General features: G+C 39.8%; 2 protein-coding genes across 4 annotated transcripts; one reads left to right on the top strand and one right to left on the bottom strand.

The window, feature by feature from the left end:
• Positions 1-1839: 1839 nt before the first annotated feature.
• On the bottom strand, positions 1840-13664 carry syn2a (synapsin IIa). The gene is made up of 11 exons (XM_088291164.1): positions 13103-13664; positions 6982-7039; positions 6798-6889; positions 6549-6705; positions 6347-6436; positions 6192-6254; positions 5932-6074; positions 5776-5850; positions 4905-5007; positions 4082-4228; positions 1840-3732 (listed from the first exon to the last, which is right to left on the bottom strand). The coding sequence occupies exons 1-11, from the start codon at positions 13441-13443 to the stop codon at positions 3598-3600; spliced, it is 1404 nt and encodes a 467-aa protein (XP_088147290.1). The 5' UTR covers positions 13444-13664; the 3' UTR covers positions 1840-3597.
• A 2130-nt stretch (positions 13665-15794) lies between these two features.
• On the top strand, positions 15795-22101 carry vgll4a (vestigial-like family member 4a). 3 transcript variants are annotated; one of them, XM_088292172.1, is made up of 6 exons: positions 15795-16071; positions 16446-16589; positions 17128-17290; positions 17597-17822; positions 17985-18099; positions 20005-22101. In XM_088292172.1, exons 2-6 carry the CDS (start codon positions 16508-16510, stop codon positions 20205-20207), a joined length of 789 nt encoding a protein of 262 aa, XP_088148298.1. In that variant the 5' UTR covers positions 15795-16071; positions 16446-16507; the 3' UTR covers positions 20208-22101. The 3 variants fall into 3 exon arrangements, with proteins under 3 accessions (XP_088148298.1, XP_088148297.1, XP_088148299.1); XM_088292171.1 differs by having other exon boundaries at positions 15796-16067; XM_088292173.1 differs by having other exon boundaries at positions 15797-16067; positions 17131-17290.
• Positions 22102-22371: the final 270 nt, after the last annotated feature.

Here is a 22371-nt window from a genome sequence, read left to right as displayed (position 1 = left end):
AGAGTAACATCAAAGTCTCCCTTCTCAGCCATATTGATTTTCACGAGTTGTTGTTTTTTTTTTTTTTTTTAGTCCCTAACTCTGCAAAACATTATGGTGATCTAATTGGAACCATGTCTACTAAAAGACATACTGATGTCACCCGAGGTAGTGTAAGCTCTACTGACTGGCAACTGCCACATGTTCTGCTCGATTGCTCAATATTCTATTTCTACATTTTGAGGAGCCACACTGACTGGCTATCATGAAATCAACCGAGGCCAAATCTTGATGACATGACGTGTCTAGTCCGCTGAAGTCTAAATTGTGAATATGAATTAAAATAAAGAACTTCTCCTTTTGGGGAAATATATCAAGACTAAAAATTACACAGACACTTTGGTTTAGACCAGTCGAACAAGGCTATCATGCTAACCTCAACTTTGCCTGAGATAGTTTTAACGTATTTATAAGAGGTGTAATAATGAATTAATAATTAAGTAATAGTGAAATAATGTTGCTTAAGGCGACTGATGTCATTTTTTACTCTTTATTTTTTGGTGGAAAAATAGTTGCTGGACAGGTCAGAAAAGTTGCTAAATCAGGACCTGGACAAAGTGGGCTTCTTTCAAAATTCCAGACGTCCAATGTGCATTGAATTTGGCTACTGTATATAAACGGTTGACAATCCAGTGCAGTCGTCACCCCCTGATTATGTAACCATGTACCAGCAGGTGGCAGCAAGTTCCTCCCTTTGTTTTTCCCACAGAGCTGTTCAATGCATTTAGAGATGTTATTTTCTAAACCACTGGAAGTGCACGCTGCCAACTGTAATTAATGATCAGACCCATTAAAAGTGTTAATTGCAGCTTTAAGAGGCAGACAGATGGTCCTTGAGCTCTTTGCAAGAAATTCGTCTCCTCAGCCCATTTTTGGGCGCCTTGAGTGAGCACCGTTTACAAAGGTTTAAATGGTTTCTTAGTGTCATAAACATTGAGAAGTGGTCACCTTGAAGATTCCAAAATGAGAACAATTGAAAGCATTCATTTTATGTATTGATTTGGAAATATGAACATTCTGTATCGGATCATAATTAGCAAATGATCATAATGCTTTTTACGATTGCTTTGACAATGTGATATGAGTGAAATCTATCAATCCAGCCATCTACAGTCCATCACAAAGTATTTATCGAAAGGAGTATTCTTGTATCAGAGACACTTTAGCAACAATGAATACTCCTTAATCATGCAATAAAAAGGAAGCCAACCCCAAAAATACATTAAAATAAATAAATATGTTCTATGCATCCCAACTACTCAACACACGGCATTCTGATTAATATTGCGTTTGTGGAATAAGAGTAAAGCAGTAAAATCAACCTGTTTTTGTAAATTGTAGAGGGCGGCCATTTTGTCACTAACGACCAATCACAGCCCACCTGTTTTCTGATGCTGAGTCATGATTAGTGGCTACCTGAGCCCTGAACAATTATGATGTCATTTTCAGTCGATGAAAGTGACAAAATGGCCGCCCCGTGAGATGGCTAAAACAGTTGGATTTTGTTGCTTAATGGCTGTATGGGGTTGTGAATGCAGCAAGCTAGAGGCAATACCCCAGACACCAATATGGATTCTCCATCTAATTATCGCCCAGAATCAAATTTCTGATATATTTTATGTTTTCATATGACATTAGATTATGTGTGGTTTTGCAGATAACAGTTTAACAACTACAATAAGTGCTGTGAAGGACAGGCCTGGAGTCGTATGGCGTACATCGCCTCTTTCCCAAAGTCATCTGGGAGCAGCTCCAGCTCACCTTCAACTATGAGGGCAAGTGCTCAAGAAAATGGATCCATTTGTTTTCCTCCAGTGCAAAGGAAGCTTTATTGCCATTGACAGAGGAGACTAAACTTTATGGATCTTTCCACAGTATATTCTATTCCAGTCAAGGTTTAAACAGTCCAACAGAAATCCACCCACTATGACCCTTAATTTGTACAGTCTGGTAGTTCTGAATAGGTTTTATCTGAACAATTGGGCCAAAAAGCATGCCCCCTTTCTTCAGTCAGACTTTTGATACTGCAGTGTGTGCTCCCTTCGAAATCAATGTCATGGCATATTTCCTAGTAAACAGTACGACACATCCATAAAGCCTCAGGCATGGCTTGTACAAGGATACACTCACAGATACACTTGATACAACTTGGAAAACAACTGCACACAGAGCTTGCAGAAAAGATTTCTTTTGATCGCGATAGTTCTCTGTGCAAATTTCTTTGTACAGATGATTTTGGGTCGCTATTTCAGTTGTATCACCATTTAGCTTTTAACGGAATGGGCCACAGGACAAGAAACAACCAATTGTGACATTTGCGAGAAAATGTTTTGGATGATGATTTGAACCAATTGCATGGAAGACCTGATTTCAAATTAAATATGTAATAATAATAGTAAAAATAAATATTGCACTTCCCAACCACTCACAGGGGGGAGTGTGATAAATTGAGCAGGAACAAGTCGACGCTAACGCTCAGAGCACTTGCACTGTTGTCATGGCAACACCATTCTAGATACCCAGTGCATGGCCACAGAAGGACAATTTGCGGTAGATTTTACATTGGACATATTCTAAGAAGCTGTAAATCGAGAACACCTACTTAATAATTGCTTTTTTTTTCGTTCCTTGGCCTGTTATCAGTCACATGTCAGACTATTTGTCTTGAGACTGCATTTGTAATGCCTAACTGCAGGATTATTTGGAACCGTGTGGATATATTTACATCATGGGTGAAATAAATAATGCAGTAATTAAAATAATTAGATCTTTGGTTCAAAATCATACAAATATATTTAAGATGTATGTGCAATGACACCTGCACAACTTCCTTCATAATATAATCTAATATTTTCAATTTTAATTACATATTTCATTTGCACTAAATAGTCTCTTTTTTTCCCTCGTCAAAAAAAAAAAAGCAGCCACCGTGTGTATTGTATGTTGCAGATCAATGTGTTAATGCGTGTTTGGTCATGAAAAGGTACGTATTGGCTATGACGCATTTGCAGGAATTACTGGGAACACGTCTTCGAACCACACTGTTACTAGAACATCCGTCTTAGGCATCAGTCATGCAAAACAAAAATAAATATCTGTCATTATATGTATGAAAATAACCACCAAAGCCATACACACCCAAGTACTGTATAGATATCGAGAACTACAAAGTAAGTTCCACAGTTTGAACACGAGTGAAAGATACACAGTCAAGTATAAAACGGAAAAAGTTCAAATGAAAGGCTCACAGCTGGTCAAACAAGTAGCACAGAGCGGCACTGAACTCAGTGTAGGCACAATCTGCTTCTTACATCATCCACAGCAGTTTGAAAGAAAATCCACAGCTACTGAAACACCGGTGACCGATACAAGCACACAAATCAACAAGTAGACAGTACATTAGGACTCTGCATAGAGTTTAAAAACACAGTCCAGGGCGTCATTCAGCGGCAATGAGCTGAGCATCGACCCCCCCCCCAGTTGTGATCCTAGCTATCGGCATTCACACACGCTCATGTGGTTGATTCTGAGACCTCCTCGCGCCTCCTCTTGGATCATTCAGTTAGCCTGGACTGGTTTGGGACCCACAGCCACGCCATTACAGTCGAGGATGTACTGCAGACAACCCTGAGGAGGGCGGCCTGCACCGTTCTTCATGGTCTCACCTATTATTTCCCCTTTCTGCCCCGTACCCTGAAAAGATCAAAAGCATTTTCTTATTGTGGGAAATTATATTGCATATTAGCCAATAACTGCAAGTTTTTTTGGGGCCTAAAACATAAATTTAAGTTGGAACAATTTTAACATATGAAGTATTGACATTTATGGTAATGATTTTGGAAAGCAGAAAGTTTGCTCCCAAATTATTCACTGTTGTTGTTACATTGGTGTATCTTTACAGAACTTTAGTGGCCAATGTTCTGTAATTGTATTTTTTTTTTGGGGGGGTGAAATGAAGGAAAGATAATTTTCACAACAATAAAAATATTTAGTTAAATTTCCCAATTTAAGATTTGATCAAAATTTCTGTGAGATTGCCTACCTGGGATGGTTGCACCGTCATGGGTTTTCGGGGGGCGTTTGCCTCCTTCTCCGCTATTTGATTCATTTTAGTCAGCACCATGTCAGAAATGAGCTGTCTGTCCTCGGACTGGTGCTCCCCCACCAGGGGCATGGATGAGCCCACCACCTGCATCACATTAATTGCATACGCCATCAGTTCCACTTTGTCCGCATGGAAGCTCTCACACCGTGGCTGGAAATTTAATTAGAAGGTACAACCAGAAAAGTCCCTATAGATTTTGCAGGGGACCCTCTGAAGACGGTCCAAGTATATTTGAAAGGAACTTAGATCTGATATTTTAAAGGGGACAGATTGTCCAATAAGTCCTATCTACAACGTTGTATGTCATTCTTAATTACCCTTGAGGCAAGTTAACATTTGGCGGGTGTTTAAACTCTTGAGGAACTAAAATTCCCCGTTGTTATTATTACAGGTATATTTTTTTACTTGCAACACATCAAGTCTTTTCAACCACTTCTCTGTCTAACCAGATATAAATTCTGTAAATGATTGGAATGGAATGGTACTGACTCTGGCCTTACAGTGTGGATTGTGCATGTACTCCCCATGCTTGTGTAGGTTTGAAAAGGGTTCTTCAGCTTCCTCCCATATTGCAGAAACAGTTTACATGAACACATTTTGTTCATTTCAACAAATGATAAATGTTCCGTAACTTGGTTGTGTGACTTTCCCTCCCGTGTTCGACTGAATTGCATTTTCTTCCACAGCCTGTTTGTAATGATGTTCATGTGGCATTTTGATTGATATTCCCAAGACATGCTGTCAGTTGTGAGCCTCCTACCTCTGTGATGTAATCTCTTCCATCCTTCCCGTGAATGGCCTTGACAGCACAAATATCCAGACCCCCAAAAATCTCGCAGCATGTGTCAACCCACAGCTTGTATCTGAAAGGTGCCAAGGAAACACAACTCAAAACTTCACTCCGGAATCTGAAGCACGATTTTCTGACGACAGTTTAGCTTCATTTTCCAATAACACAGCAGCAAATTTTTAATCAGAGATGGCCTTATGTGTTCCTGAACGTCATGTTGACGCTAATTTTAAAAATGTACATCAGGTTTTTGAGATATTTTATTTTTGTTGTTGAACATTAAAAGCTTGCGCAAATTGGATTTTGCCATGTGTTGTAATTTATAATTATGGTGTTTTCAGAAATGTATCACTTAATATATTCCTGTAATACAGTTAGTATTGAATTTGTGGCGTGAGCCTTTTATTATCGAAGTGCGCAAAAAGCAGCAACATTTTTTTTTTTTTTTAAAAAGCAGCAACATACCGGGCAGCGCAAAAAGACGGAAGTAAACAAAGAGGCTTCTTCGATATACACAAAGTCACAGCAAGAAATAACAGCACCACCCATTGACCAAATTGCTGTACTACAACAGTTACCGGTATATATTATATTATTATTAGTAGTAGGCGTAGTAGTATGAAACCATGATGTACTAGTGAAAAAAAAATAGGGCAGAATGTATCACAAAAAAAAACCAATCTCGAAACGTTGAATTGCATCTCTGATTAGAAATATTGGTGCAAATTGCTGACTTGTGTATCTTTTCAACAGTTGTTTTTTTTTTCTCCAAATCATTTTCTACTTAACAATCTTTGTGTTGAACAGTAGGCTTCGTTTTTTTTATTTTTTTAACACTCACTTGTCAGTCATGGCCACCTGTTCCAGCATCGCCGAGCCAGTGTTGGCCTTCCAGTTGCCTGACATAGACGTTCTCCTGAGGTGTGAAGGCTTAAACATTACAACGATTCCCACCCCCTTCGTTTAATTTGAGCAATAAGATTGAAATCAAACCTACATATAGGCTTTGTAGTCAGCGCCAATCTTCTGGATTCTGATGTCATACTTGGACTCAATGAGAGGCTCAGTGGTGGTGTATGTCTGGGTGAGAGCCACAACACTGGCTATGTCCTGGAACTTACTATGATTATCAACCTTGACCTGCAAAAACAACACACAAATACTTCTAACGTCATATGTTTTGAATGCAAGATAATTTTACCCTCCAAAAATTAATTTAATAATAACACAGTGTCTTAAACTGTGTAACTGCCAAACCTTTCCAATGCCAGAGTGGGCATGTCCAATCTTGACAACCACGGGGAAGGATGGCATGCTCACCTATAAGGTATGAAAGGTATCATTTGAGTGCTCTGATCAGCGGCAAAATAATGTCACATATTGATACAAGAAAGGGTTGCTGCTTTTCTCACCATCTCCTTGTAGTTTGGGTAAAAGGTCTGCTCAATCAGTGGAAACTTATCAGCACCCAACTTCCTGAATGTGTTGATAAGTTGGGCAAACTGAACACACAGAAATATATTTTAATGCCAGATAAATAACAGCCAAGCACGTCATGATCTCATTGCTGTTCAGCTTTGCGGTAATGACGAGGCTCACGGCTGAGGGCCTTACCGCCCAGGGCTTGTCACACAGATTGTAGATGGACTCCAATGAGTTAATGCTCGGAACACCTCCGTACTGCAGTCCGATTATGAGGTTGCGGAAATCTTCATTCTGGGTCATACTGAAGGCATGCTGGCGAATAAGCACAAAATCTGGCTTGAATGACCTAGAAAAAAAGAGATGTGACCACAGTTAGTCAACACAGACAAAATAAGGTCATCGGCACTATATTTGGACATCTGTGTTCAATTCCCATACCTGACAACCTTGGAGCCATTTCTGAAAACTTGCATTGTAACGCTGCAAGTCCCATTGGCCTGAGCCATGACGCTGATCTCACTAAACTCCGCCTGAAGAGTTAATGATAATGGCACTTAAGGAACCAACTTCTCAACATTTATTTTTTGAAATACAGCAGCTCTTAAAATGGATTCAAACTGACCTGTTCCACTTTGATGTCATAGTCTCCATATATTTTCTTTCCTCGGAATAACTTGGCCCTGAATTGAAACAAATGGGAAAAAAAAAACTTTGTCATGTCATATAAAGAATGTATGTGTCATTCACAATGTCTAGCATTAAATTGCCTCACGCAGGAGTGGTAGTGGAAGAGATGAAGACATGATGGGAAATGAGAAAACAAGCCAGTTCAAGTACGGTTTTATTGATGGTAGTGCTAATATTTAACATAAAGAAGACACGATTAATTTTTGGACTACAACAAGGGGCCGTTCTGCCTGCTTCCCAAGGTAGACCACCAAAGTTGGTGATTCTGGCTAATAGCATATAGCAGCCATGGGCAAACTACGGCCCGAGGGCCACATGCGGCCCAATAAACGTTTTAATCTGGACCGCCGAACTTGAAAAAAATGAATAAACCTTGTTAATGTTTTATTTTCAAAATTATTTTTTTGCTTGGGAACAATAAAATCTTTGTACAAAAAGAATCTGGTAGCCAATATGGTTTATAAATAAAACCTGAAATAGAAGCAATTAAAGCAGTGGTGGGAAAACTACGGCCCGCGGCCACATGAGGCCCGTTAAACGTTTTAATCGGGCCCGCAGAACTTGAAAAAAAACCTAATAAACGTTGTTAATGTTTTATTTTCTAAATACCGTGGTTTCAAAGACATACATATTGTTGTAATAAAGTTTTGTTCACTTTCATTTAAAATTTAATGTATTTTTTTTTCTCTCCAAAGAGGTGAGGTTACCAAAACACTCCGTCCATCTGCTCCTGGTCCGGCCCCTCGGTCAAATTTTAGAACCCATTGTGGCCCGCCAATCAAAAAGTTTGCCCACCCCTGGCATATGGTATTTGTTTTGCAGGGTGACGGAATGAGGCCAAATTCCCAATATGGACTGTTACGTAACTTCGTTAAAGTACTGCAACTTTCATGGTGAGTAAATCAGATGATGTGTATTTTAATGTAAACATTATTATCTTATTTTGACTAATTTGGCTGCACAAATCCTCCATATTGCAAACCACTGCATAACAGAATGACCCTTCCCACAGGGTGGAGATTAGAATAGATCAATAAATACAAAACGCCACAAGGAGCGAGTCAGATTTATAAGTGTAGCTTATTGCATGTACTTTATCTTTGGCTTTTATCCACTAGTGATTAACAGCCGATCCAAGTGTCTCTAATCTGTTAATGTGCATTTATAAAGGCAAAAGAGGAGCAGAAAGAGGAAGTGCCGCTAATGTTGTTCGCTTGCTATTGGGGAGATTTTTCAGAATGTTTGCATCATTTGGGCACAAAAGCGCACTTAGAACATTATGAAATTCTTATCCATTGGATGCGTCAGAATCACGCTCACGATCTGCTGTTATATACCCTGCCTACTCTTCCTGTCTACAATTACAGTGGCTATAAAGCTGAATAATTCATTCAGAAACTAATTGGAGTGAGAAGATTTGTTTGGTGGAAAACAAACCTTAAAAGAGGAATCATTTGAAATAAGTAAAAAAAAAAAAAAAGCTACTGTTCGTGGGGTATTAAATAGATAAGAGAGAGACTGTGGTTCCGGAACAGAAAACGTAGAAACATGTACACGGGTGATACTTGCGTGATTTCTGATCGCCAAAGGAGTGAATCTATTCTGCACTTCAAGCGGAGTTACCGAATACAGATAGGGCCAAAATTAGCGAAGAAATATCTTCTAAAAATGCTGCCATCAGTTTTGGCAAAACATGCTCTAGTGCAGGTGTGGGCAAACTACGACCCGGGGGCCACATACGGCCCGTTAAACGTTTTAATCCGGCCCGCCAAACTTGAAAAAAATTAAATGAATAAACCTTATTAGTCTTTTATTTTCTAAATACTGTGGTGTGTCAAAAACATATATTTAGTTGTAATGCTTTTGTTCACTTTCATTTAAAATGAAATGTATTTTTTTTCTCCGATGAAGTGAGGTTACCAAAACACTCCATCCATCTGCTCCTGGTCCGGCCCCTCTGACAAATTTTAGAACCCATTGTGGCCCGACAATCAAATGGTTTGCCCATCCCTGCTCAAGTGGCTCTATTTGAGATCACGCCATGTATTTGTCGAGTGAAGAATATTATTATTATTATTTATTTATTTTTTTTACGTTCAACAAAGCTTGAGTTTCTTTTGCAACATGGTCGGTGTCTTATCCACGCGCTGTGAAGTGCAGTCTAATAGGTTTTGTTTTTTGGTTGAATGTGAGCAGAGAGTAAAACGCAATACACTTCACACTTCTAGATTTTAGTTATGAAGCTGACTTTTGATTAAGCTTAGAATGTCAATTTAATTTGGAGATTTGAAGATACTTGACCTCCTTTTAAGATTCTGCAATTCTGCAATTTTACAGGAAGATACAGCCCAAAAAAAAAAAAATTCTGAAGGCAACGAAATTGCATTTTCTTCAATGACCAAATCAGCGGCATGATCTCACTTACTGAAAGGAAAAAAAAAACAGCAGGCAGTAAGATCCCCAAACAAGAAACCGGCCTTGCAAGGAAAGTACGTGACAGAATTCAGTCCATGGACTCCAGACTTTGGATCGTGATTGACAAAAAAAAAAAAAAGTATTAATATTAACAGTCACCTGAAAGCTGCGCTGTTATGCAACAAATGACTTTAATTCCTTGGATTCTTGTTTTGAAGCGGACTATATGCATGAAGAACATCACCCAGCGTATTAATATCCACCACGACAGCCACATCACTAAAAGCATCTTCAGTCCAAGGTTTCTCACTCTCCTCCTCATGGCAGCCATCCAAAAAGCATTCAAGCGGCTTTATACCTGATACACTTCTCGACATGCTGCATATGCTACGTTTTCTCCCGCAAGGTGCTTAAGGCGCCTTTTGCATGCGCACCAGGGGAGAGGAGAGAGCACAATTGCAGCTGTTTGCTTGCATTATTTATTTTTCGGAGGAATCAGTATGGTTTCCCTTGACCTGAATCAAACATTAGATCGTAAACAAAAGGTGCTGGGACTTGTTTTATCGTGATTTCATGAGTACGTTTGACAATCAAGATAATCAAATTAATTAAATGCGATAATTCATAGGAGAGGTTGGTAAAGTGAGATTATTTATTTTTTTTGCTGAGTTGGAAAATCTCCGACTTAGCCAATTCAATATTGACTCTTATGTCTGAGTATTGGTTGGATGAAATCAAAGTTGATTTCGGCCAACATATTCCTCTGCATGATCAAAATATTGCCGTCTCAATTTCTTTCCCTTATTGCAGAGCGATACCAAAAAAGCAAAGGTTGGCAATCAGTTTAACGCCAAGTGAAAGCGAAAAATGTTTTCCTCCCATCAATAGAGCAATTTATAGCGCAGTCCATGGATGACTTGCAGAATAATCTGAGCTCATTATTTGATCAAAGAGGTTTCATCTTGACGACAAGCGGCTTAACCAAATAACTATAAATAATATCTGGCAGTTTGTATGAATTGCATATCTAATTACAAAATGTTTGCTTTGTTACAGAAATACAAAACGGAAGGTGTCAGATACATTTTTTTAATCGTACAACTGCTTACTGTTTGATATTCTTTGAAAATACGCAAGATTGTCACTGTCAATCTTGGTTTTGTTATAATTGTCGTAGCCCAGGCGTGGCTAAACTACGGCCCGGGGGCCATATGCGGCCCGTTAAACATTTTAATCCGGCCCGCCCAACTTGGAAAAAATATTTAATGAATAAACCTTGTTATTGTTTTATTTTCTAAATACTGTGGTGTGTCAAAGACATATATTTTGTTGTAATGCTTTTTGTTCACTTTCATTTAAAATTAAATGCATGTCCATCCTTTGAAAAAAAACGTCTTGCCCTCCGTCTCCAAAATGGACGTTTGTCCGGGCCGAAAATGCCCATCTCAGGTTGTAATTATGATGCATAGATAAAACTGGATTTTGCCACGAAACCCTGTGGAGAAACCTGATTTGACTAAATAAAAGGTTTTGGTAGATTTTAATCAGAGCAGGTCTCATTTTGCAGCCGCCCCATGACATAGAGCACTGCATGAGCTTGCCAGCATTACAGAGGACAGAAGCCACTCAGCAAAAGTAATAAAAATAGATTTCATCACCCTAATGCTTTAGACAAGCAGGTATATGTTCGACACTTTCAGTCCTGCTATTGTACGACCAGAATACAAAGTACTTCTCAGTTGTTTCTGAATAAGCAGTGCACTAAACATTTTAAGACAACAGTTTGAATTAATTATTAAACCTAACACTGCCCCTACATTACAAACAACAGAGAATGGGTTTCTATCGAACCAAACTAAGCCAGTCCTGGCCGAGCATACTGTGTCGTATAAATACAAGCCTCTCACAAACAGAACCATGTAAGCAGGTGACATGATATGAAGGGCTCTCACTCTGAAATGGTTTTGTATAGAGCAGGGGTGGGCAAACGTTTTGATTGACGGGCCACAACGGGTTCTAAAATTTCACAGATGGGCCGGACCAGGAGCAGATGGATTGAGTGTTTTGGTAACTACACCTCATCGGAGAAAAAAACCAAACATTTAATTTTAAATGAATGTGAACAAAAGCAATACAACAATATATATGTCTTTGAAAAACCACAGTATTTAGAAAATAAAACATTAACAAGGTTTATTCATTTAATTTTTTTCAAGTTCGGCGGGCCGGATTAAAATGTTGAACGGGCCACATGTGGCCCCCGGGCCGTAGTTTGCCCGCGGTTGGTATAGAGTATATTGTACCATGTTTGGCTGGCAAAAAGACAATTTTTGAACAACCAACTAAACTGACTCATTTTGAGCCGCGGCAATCAGGAATGTGCTTTGAATTCGGTGTGCTGTGCAGACTTCGATGCACACTAGCTAAAAGTCTTCAGAAAGTCTGACAGAAAGCAGAAACTTTTTTTTTTTTAAATCTGGAAAATCCTACAAGAACAGCTGAAATTTAAAATGAGGTGTAAAATGTGTGCTGACACCCAATTAACATTAGTTTGAATGTGGACGTTAATTCCCAACACGTTTGCAACCTTTGTCACTGTGTTATTTTTACTTCCCCTCTTGAAAAGGTCAAACAATTTTTACATCACAAGTGGAAAAAAACTATTTGTAATGATTTATCTTACTGTTATTCTTACCTCATAAGAACCTGCCATTTGAACAGCGACGTGGAGCCCTTTTACAGTTTTCCCACCGGTGGTGGATACTGTATTATTACCTTCTCCTTAGCAAATGTGTGTCTTTCCTCTTGCAAAATTGTAGCTCACTAATGCACAAGGTTGGCATCTCGCTTGATCTTATTAACATTGATCCAGGTTTATTCAAGACCTGCTCTGCTCACAGACTGCTCCCCAGCCTCCATCGAGCGGCTATACTAACATTTGCAAGATGTGACATGGTCTCATTGGTCTGAATGTGATTTTTTCTTTTTTTTTTTTTTGCAAGGTCTAAATTGCTTTAACTGTATGTATGAGTAACTTACTTTACTGCGAAGCTGCATTGCTGTAAATGGCATGTAACGAAATGAAGATGAGAGATGATTTGTATTGTTGTGCACGTGAAATGACATTACACAACATAGAATCGTTCCTCTGAAAAATAGTATAAATCCATATCGACATATTAGTCGTCATAAAGAAGCGCTGCATTTATCGACGGAGTACAGTATCACGCTGCAGGTCCGGTGTGAGATTTCTATATGTTCGTGCAGATCAGGTCATGTGGTCTATGTGGAGGGAAACCCCATTCATGATAGGGGTAAAGGGGGGGGGCGATAAGCACTGCAGTATTTCGTCTAGTTGCATGCATTGATGCAACCTGTGGAGCATCCATTTTAAAAACAGACATAGGAAGGTTTAGAAGATTGAAGAAAATTACCAGAACGACACAGGAAAAAAAGCTGCTCGGTCTTGATGAGATTATCGGCGGGATGGAAATCGATTTGTGTCCCAGCATGCATTCGAATCACATGATCATCTTCAACATATATTCTTATAACGGGTCAAATCCAGACATTATCAGTCACAACCGGTGCAGGCTGCTGAAGACTCGAGATGAAATAACGGAGTAACGCATTTGTCTTACCACTCTTGCTGCTGTTCGTCGATGACCAGGAGAATCTTGAACTTCTTGGATGTCGTGACTGAGGTTTGCTCCACCAGCCCTGCCGAGGCAGCCGTCTGCTTGACAACGTTGGTGATGGAGCTGAAGAAACCGGCGCCGCTCGACTGAGCCGGCGGAGCTTTTTTCTCAGGAGCAGGGGAAGTGGCTGGGGGTGTGGGCCCGGTCGTGGGGGACTTGGCAGGGGCGCTGGTGGCCGGCGGAGGAGGCTGAGCGGGGTCAGGCCTCTGAAGATCCGTCATGTAGCCATTGGGCAGGTTGGAGATGAACGTGCTGTCCGAGAGACGTCGTCGCAGATAATTCATGGCTGGACAACGGAGTGCGAGCGGGTTGTGGGAAAACTCTCGGCAGAGGACTCCGTCTTCTTAGAGCACGGCTGACAACGGCGGAGCTCTTAGCGTAAATTCCCAGTGAATGTGCTCCCTTCCAGCTTGCTGGAACATCCTCAGAGCTCCCACTCAATGGTGACGTTGCAACCTCCCGCAGCCAATCTGCTCACTCGGCTTCCTCCCTCAGCCATTGCAAAGGATGCTGAGGCGGTGCCACTCCTCTTCTCCCTCACTGCATCGTGTGCTTCTGTGCTACCCCTCCCCCACATTATGCTGCCTATCAGGCATATTTTTTTTTTCTTTTTTCTTTCTTATTTTTTTACACCAGCTGTAGGAATTTGAAGTGTTTCCAGGGGAAGTGTGAGTGTGTCGAGAGAAGACGTCGTCTCACACCTCTCTCGGTGTCCTTGCGCGACATTTGTGTATGTCTGTAAAGCGCACTCCTGAAATCTAAAATGGCTGGTCGGACATGTGGCCACCGTCGTGTGATGGAGCAGCCCACTGAGACACAAATCCACTTAACGAGTTGGGCCTAATCAATGTATTGGTCTTGCCTATCATTTTCTTGTAGAATATTCATTTCAAACCTCCTGCATCTATTAGTGCCTTTTACGAGTTTACATTCATAAATGGAATCAAAACAGCAAATTAGGTTATGTTGAAAAGCAACTCCTTGTCCTGTTTTTAGAACATTTTAACAGTTGTACCCTATGTTATTTGTCTTTAGATTATATTTTAGAAGAATAAATCATGTTAAATATACAGTTTGTATAATAAAAATAATAAATAATAAAATGCGCAAATCTTTTGACACTGTGTTGATCCATAGTCCGAAGATGAAATTAAACTCATCTGGAGAAAGCACTTTTACGTTTGCCAAGGCGAAACGGAGACAGATCAATAAATCCATAAACTGCAGCCTTGACAATTCACCATCGGCTTGACTGAGATTGAAAGAAAGAAAGAAAAAAAGGTCTCCAAAGAGGTACGTAGATGACGCATAAACAAGTAGGTAAGATTTTATACACACTTACTGGCAACAAAGTAAGAAATAGAAGCACAATGTAATCGAATAGAATGGTTTGAAAATGAACAATGCTCAGTTTAGGTTGACAGCTATTCATTTAATAATGTTTACAATTGTTGAATTTTCTCATAAAGGATCAGAAGTCAAACTGAATTTGATGATTAAAATCAAATTTAAATGCATCACAATGAGAAGTTCAGCTGCTTTTAATCAGTGATTCTCCGCAATTGTACGATGAGACATTAGTGTACTGAGATATCATTTGTTGTGTCGCAAGAAATGATCCAATTTCACTTCATTGGTCTAATAGTAATTTATTCTTATTCTACTATCGATGCCAGCCACACATGGAAAGCGTTCCCATTATGTCACGCACGTCATTGTCTTGTTGGGTGTTCATTTTATATTTGAATAGACACATTTGATAGCCAGTGTCAAAAAAATTAGGAATTACTGTGCGGGCAGCAAAACAGATGGGATGGGCCATTTCAACAATTACAGGCACAAATTCTAAAATTAACATTTGTCAAGCAAAGTAAGTTTGTAAGATTGTGCCACTGCTCTCTGGCAGGGCAGTCTTGGAAAAAAAAAACATTTGTTATGTGTTTGGGAGACGCAGGGGAAATCGCTCCATAATGGCTGGAAATGCTATGGCTTCATTCTTACAGCGTCTTGCAGCATTGTTTTATAAGTTTCTTCTTCCAACACACCTTCTTCAAATGATCAAGATGGTTATTAGGCCCTGCAGAACTTGCTGATGATGTGATTATTTGAATCAGGCATGTTGCAAGTGGGGGAAATTCTAAAACATTCAGAAAAGTGGCCCTCAAGGACCAATTTGGGGCCCATTGCTTTATGCTTTTTAAGTGGAAAACACCTAACAAACATAAAATAAAAAAATATTGGGGTGAGCATTTAAATATTTTCGGAGGTGGAAGTGGGCATGAGGATATATATACACGTTTATTGTGTTGACGATTGGGCGTAGGTTTTTTTTTGTTTGTTTTTAGTAAAGTAAGTGATGTTATTTTTTTGTCATAGTAGAAATAAAACGCTAACGAGATGCGCACATGAATGTTGGTGATGATGGATCAACGTTTACCGACATTAAGCTTTATTTATTTATTTATTTTTATGATTCAAGTCTTTGAGAACTGTCCACATAATCAACCTGCGTATCAACTTTTTGTGACATTTTTGTTCAGTGTTGTGCGGTGGGATTTCTTGCATTGTAAAAGATCTGCCTTAGATGAATACGTTTGAGAAACACTGCAGACATTACATTAGGCACACCTGCATATTCTATCAAATCAGCACAAGAGTTGGAACAAACATTGTGCCTCTAATGTAGCTAGGTATTCATTCTAACATGTTATTTGCTCATTTATTTTGAAAGCTGTAGCGTGCCTAGTCCAGCAGGGCGCCGTAGAGCTCTTTGTCCACATACGAAGACAGACGCAAGTTAGGCAACTCATGTTTTTGTCGTACCTGGGAAACTAGACGCTTTTGTACAAATTATACGGAGGACTAACGCTACTGTTGCTGGACACAGTGGACGCATCGCAGCTGAACTGTAAGTAAGTAGTTGTGTATCGTTGGATAGAATAACAAAAACAAAGACAAAGTTGGCGACGAGCTGGCGGCTAGTTAGTGCGCATGCTAAAGTTAGCTAGCAAGTTTGTCACCCGTAGTTCGATCTTCGACCGGTAACTGCAAACACGTTTGAAACATTTGACTCTTAAAATGGCAACAAATTGACTTCCAGTTTAACTTAATGTAATAAATTAAACACACGAGCTGGTGCTTTAGCGTTTTAGCCTCTCGTTGTTTCGATGGACGCCTTTTAAAACATGAACAGATCAGCATCATAAACACCCGATAAGGCTCACTACTCGTGTTTAAAGTGCTTAATGTTCACTATTAATCGATTTCTATGACTTCAATTCTCTAGGGAAGAAGTTTATTGGGTGTTGCCTGCTAGCGTCGATGTTAGCAGCTAGCCCGTTCGTGTAAATGCTGTTGCCTAGAATGGACCTGTTGAACTCTCAGTACCTGGACAAGATGAACAACAACATCGGGAGACTGCACTACGGAGGTGACTTTCTCATCATGCAATAGGGACATACCTCTTTATTGTTTTTAATTTCTGATTTGTTCTAATCTGTGCAACAAAACGTGCTATATTAAGGAGAATTCATTTGATCCTTGCAATGTTGGGTTTAAGTGTTGCAGTGATAATACGCACGTGCACACACAAACGTCCTGCTTGTGATTTATATATTGCACTGATATAACTCCACACACGTAAAGCTTGGCTCCACAAGTCTGGATCCTGTTTTATATGACTTTACCACTGTTAAACATTGCAGTCTGAATGTTTCTGTCACGCTATCGGTGTCCTTAGAAGTGTTCTCTCAAACTCACTACAATGATTTATTGTGCCGTTTTCATCCAAGGTGACACCCGGCATTGATATTACTGTCGTGTTGTATGATAGAGACAGTTGGGTAATTGGATTGTGAGGCACACCTAGCCTTTTGTCAACGTAACCAGTTTGCTTAGAGCTTATTAACTGTCGTGTGTGTTTATGCGCCTGCTGTGATATTTGATTCAGATTTGATGATTTATTCCAGCAGATGAGTCCAGGACACCCTCCCTGCCCTCTATATCAAACATTAGCGGGCCTCCCCCTCTCTGTCCAAGCAAACGGAAGTATGGCGACGAACAAACAAAGGACCAAATGAATTGTGATGACGACCACGTGACCAAAATGAGCAGATTGTTCGCAACTCACCTGTAAGTTCCTTTAGTGCAAGCACTGTGCTCTTCTATGCTGCCATGTTTCACACCCTAAATGTTCGTCTATCCTGTATCGCCCTGTTCGTTCTATTTGTTGTACTTATGAAAACGTTGAAGGAATTCTCCATATTATAAATTGCTCCATCTCATTTGCGGTGGAGCTCGTATAAGATTTTCAACAAGGAATCTCAATTATGCACAGTCACCAAGGTTGTGAGAAGTCAATGGGTTCAAATATAGAATTGACTGAAATGATTTAACAGTTATGTACCTGCGTTACATTTTTTTTTTGTCTTTATCCAGTGCTCGTCCCTCTGCTGGAGACAACCGCAATGAACACTGGAGCCTGAGCCACAGTCCCGTGGAGCACATCAGCTCTTCCTCCAACGGTCTCCATGGAAACCATCTGTATGCTTCCATTTCTGGCTACGCTGTGGACCAGCCGCTGGCTCTGACCAAAAGCAGTCTGGACAACGCAGTTGGAGGCAGAGAGAGGTCCGTTGTCAGTGCAGCTGTTGAGCGGCAGCAGGTATGATGGTCGGCATGTCTTCCTTGCTCATAAGGACATGAAAACCTGTTTTATGGGAGATACATTATGGGCTTTAATGTCTCTATCTTCCTCTGAGGGGTCACATCGACCCAACATTGTAATTTCTTTTCACTAACTGACATCTTTTTTGTCCACCTTCAGAATCGGCCCTCTGTTATTATCTGTGCTCCTGCAAGCAACCGCAATTGTAAACTGTCTCATTGCCACATGAATGGCTGCTCTCCGAGCTCAACCTCTGATGAGCGAAAGACCAATGGTGAGCTCTCAGTCATCACTAATGTGTGCCCATAATACTCTTTGTATGCCAGATACGAGGTCTACACTTTTATACACAACTACTGTATCCCCACTCGAAAACTACATCACATTACAACAATGCAAGTGTTTTTTTTTGGGGGGGGGACATCGATATTATGAAATATCAATTCAATGGCCATTTTGCAGATTGAAAATTGTCACAACGACTAGTTTTACTGACGAAGCAAAAAACATATGCGTTATCTTTTTCACCACTAGGTGTCACTCTTGCCTTAGCCATATGCTGTTGTGCATGTTTGTGCTGTCTTTGCCCAGGGAAACGACTGTTGTACTTGCAGCCCTGCAGTCATTTAAAGAAGTTTTATTTGAAAAATGGACATAACATATTCTGAATATACTGTGTGTGTATATATATATATACATATATATATATATATATACACACAGTCCCCTCCTAAAGGAGAATTATTGAAACTGCCTTTTTTTTGTTACATACTGAAAACATTTGATTTTTGGATCAGAAGATGTAAAAGACGAAAGAGCTGATGTTCCGCAATTATTTCATGCTAGCTACTTAAAGAGGTGTTAACTTCAGTAACTTGGGACAAAGCACTTTTTGTTTGAGGCCACCCACGTTTTAATTGCGCTGAAGTGTGAGAACAGATATTAAATTAACATAAAGTGAGTATCATTTCATATTTGGTGTCAAAGCCCTTACTTGGAATAACTGCATCAAGCCTGCGACACATAGTCGTCAGCAGATTGTTGAATTTTCCATTTGAAATGCTTTACCTGCAGTCTCTTTTCAGTTTGTCTGGGGGTTTCTCTCTTCAGGAGGTGAAATGCTCTATTGGGGTTAAGGTCTGGTGACTGAGTTGGCCAGTCTAACACCTTCCACTTTTTGTACACTTCAGAATTCATTCTCCTGCTAAACTCGTGACTTACATCTTCAATAAAGACTCGTAATCCTATTCCAGAAGCAGCCATGCGAGCCCAAGCCGTGATATTACCTCTGCCATGCTTCACAGATCGTCTTGTGTGTTTTGGATCATAAGCAGAGCCTTTTTTTCTTTCATACTTTGACCTTTACAACTTTTTGCCCAACCTTTTGTTGCTCATCTATGTTCTTCTTTGCCAAATCCAAACGGGCGTTCCGATTCTTTTTGCTGATGAGTATTTTACATCTTTCACGTCACATTTCTTCTCTCCAAATCTGCTTAGCACAGATTATGATACTTTTCATCCTGCCATGTGAGTGTTGGCAATGATGTGCACTGACTGTTGTCTTTGGGTGTTTCTTCACAGCTTTTGCGGCTCTCTGGTCTTCATGTTTGTTTAAGAGCAAATGCAGTTTTCACAGGTGAAACCCAAAGCCAAAAACAAGCACTGTAATGTTTAAGCAATCAATCTAAAAGGCAACACCTGGCGAACTAGAAACAACCATCAGTCACATGGTCCAATACCTTTGTGGGGGGCTTCAAACAAAAGGTGTTGTACTTGAGTTGTTAACAAGGTGTACGTTCAAGAAATGAACGCTGGAATGCTGAACCTTTTTGCCAAATTCAATTTTTGATCTGATCTGTATGCAACAAAAACAAAAGAACTGTCCTTGCCTCACAAAAATCTTTCAGGTTAAATCGCAGGATGAACCTATATGCATTATAACCTTAGATTAATTTAATTTGACCTTCAGACCTTTGAATGTACATATCCAATTTTTCAGTGTTTCAGTACTTTTTGCAAAACGTGCTGTTTCTCTAACAAAGGACTGAACGGCAAAAATGACTACAGATATTTGATGCTTGAGTGTCCTCTTACTGTTCACGTTTTGAAATCCTGCGATCGAGACCATTGTGCTCTTGTGCGGCTTATACCGCTCATATTTTTGTTTCTGCTGACGCAGTTTGCGATCCTGTGATTGAGGAACACTTCCGCCGGAGCCTGGGAAAAAACTACAAAGCAGAAGAGCCTGAAACCAACACAGCATCCAACTCTGTGTCCATCACAGGCTCAGTGGATGACCACTTTGCCAAGGCACTGGGAGACACCTGGATCCAGATCAAAGCCAAAGGTGGAGGTCACCAGACCCCTGAAGCAGATTCATGAAGTCCTGAAAAAAAAAAAAAAAAGGTTCCTATCACTTCTGGATGTCATGTTCACTATCTTTTGTTGCCAAGTATCAAATCTCTGGAGCCAAGAACCATATGACACGGTTTTCATCATCCTGAGTCTAAGGTCCACTTTCTTTTTCCCCAAACTCTTGCCTTACAACAGAAGATTACCCAGAAAAAAAAGAAAGGTGCCTAAATTGACTTGTGTGGATCGATTTTTGTATTGATAATAAGAAAAGCAGAACGAACAAGAAACAATTGTCACTTTTTTTTTTTTTATAGCCGATGTTCTGTTTACGTCCCTCAGTAGCCAAAGAAACGTCTCCCGGCCTTTCAGCATGCAAGCCGTACATGTTTTCATGGCTAAATGCCTTCCGATTTCAATCCACACCACTTTTGCTTCCCTATTACTTGAAAAAAAAAATATTCCCAGTCACAATTGCACTATTTCATTTCTAATTGTTCATGAAACCGTTTCCCAGTTTGGGATTTGGAACCGGATAATCCAATTGAGATTTATTTCCCTTGTTTTCTTAATACGTTCGGATAATCCACTCTGTGCCCCTGAACTGGACTCCACTCCACTGTTAAATGATTGTACGTAATTGCCTTTACGCGCTCCATGACGTACTAATCTAATCCTAATAGATGTCTAATGCAAAAGCATGTTTCAAAGAGCTGGATTCTATCACAAACCTTGCAAAATATTTTCCTCAGAATTTATTTTTTATCGAACATTGTAGAAAATACTCACTGCTGGTCCAGTTGTACTCAAGATATTTTTTGTATCTCTCTCACATGATGGTAGGAGGAGTTGGCATCCTCTTGAAACCGCAGCCTCTGGAAAGGTTGTCTGGATGCAGTTTGCTAGGCAACATTGCTTCATCACTCCGCGTAGCTGGATGCTACACCTTTTGCGTGTGACTGAAAGTGACTAAATCGGAGCTTCTGTTAGTGTTAACTGTATTTATTCTGGCCACATTGAACTTTTGGAAAAGAAAATTCTCAATTTAATATGAAGCTCATTTTTTTTTCGATCACGAATCGAATTTGTGTTTCCAAACAGAGGTGCGAATGAAAATGCGGTGTTTAACTCGCAATTTGACCCCCCTCCCCCACTGTCAGTAACATTCTTTATGTTCTTGGAGGACAAAACTGAGTCATCGTTTGACCTTTTTTTTTTTTTTTTTTAGAGTTTGTCATCTGTGGTCACGTCCACAGAACCTTATTGTTTGATGGGGGATTATAAATTTCGATTATAAATAATTAAAAACCCTGTAATGTTCAGTGAAAACCCCATACATTTGTATTAATCAACATATTTGGAGCTGTTACATGCTTTTTTTTTTGTCTTCATATTTTACTGTATCCTTACGTGACCATCATTGCGCAGCGCGGAATGATCTTGTGTATTTTGTTTCTATTGCGTGAGGCATATTCGTATGTAGCATGGAGGTTCCCCTTATTCTCTTCCCATGCTTTTCTTCGTTTGTATCACTCCATTACGTTCCCTCCACAGTTTTGAGATGTCGAACGTGCAGGAACACATCAGTCTTTTTGCTTGATGGGCTTGGCAAAGTGGCAGGTGTTGTTGAGTCTAAAGATTTCTGCGCATATCACATCGGGCTGGAGGGTGGGACTATTACTCATTTGACTTGTTTGACACAAGCAGATTTTTCACTCAAATATTCAGGGTGTCAGCCCATTGTTATTTAATTTCCTTATTTAGACAGACTGTATCACAAAGACTTTTTACAGAAACCCCGTGTGATGCATCACCACATTGATGAGGAAACATGATGCATTTGTACACTTGGGTCCATATTTCTCTGGAAGAAAACACCACTGTTTTATAATGAACGTCTTCCAAATAAACCGAAAAAGCTGAACTTTGTGTGTTGCTTCTTTGTTTAACTGATGTGAGTGTGTTCTGACGACTGCAAAACATTCACTTGGCATTCAAGGGTGAACTATTTTTGGCCCAAGTGCTTCTGATTGAGAGCAGGCTTTTGCTCTTGATTGTGCCACAGCAATTTAGATTTAACAAATAATGAGCCCACTACATAATCATCTTGATATTTTGCTCTCTCAAATATTTGCACTGGGAAAAGCGCTGATGGAACAGAATATTCAGTTCTCTTTTTATATGCAAGAGGTTG

The sequence above is a fragment of the Idiotropiscis lumnitzeri genome, chromosome 3 (assembly GCF_059441095.1).
Source record: "Idiotropiscis lumnitzeri isolate Australia: NSW breed Sydney's pygmy pipehorse chromosome 3, RoL_Ilum_1.0, whole genome shotgun sequence".
In the NCBI taxonomy this organism is placed as follows: domain Eukaryota; kingdom Metazoa; phylum Chordata; class Actinopteri; order Syngnathiformes; family Syngnathidae; genus Idiotropiscis; species Idiotropiscis lumnitzeri.
Note: the sequence above shows the minus strand (reverse complement) of the source record. Positions and strands in the feature narration are given on the sequence as shown.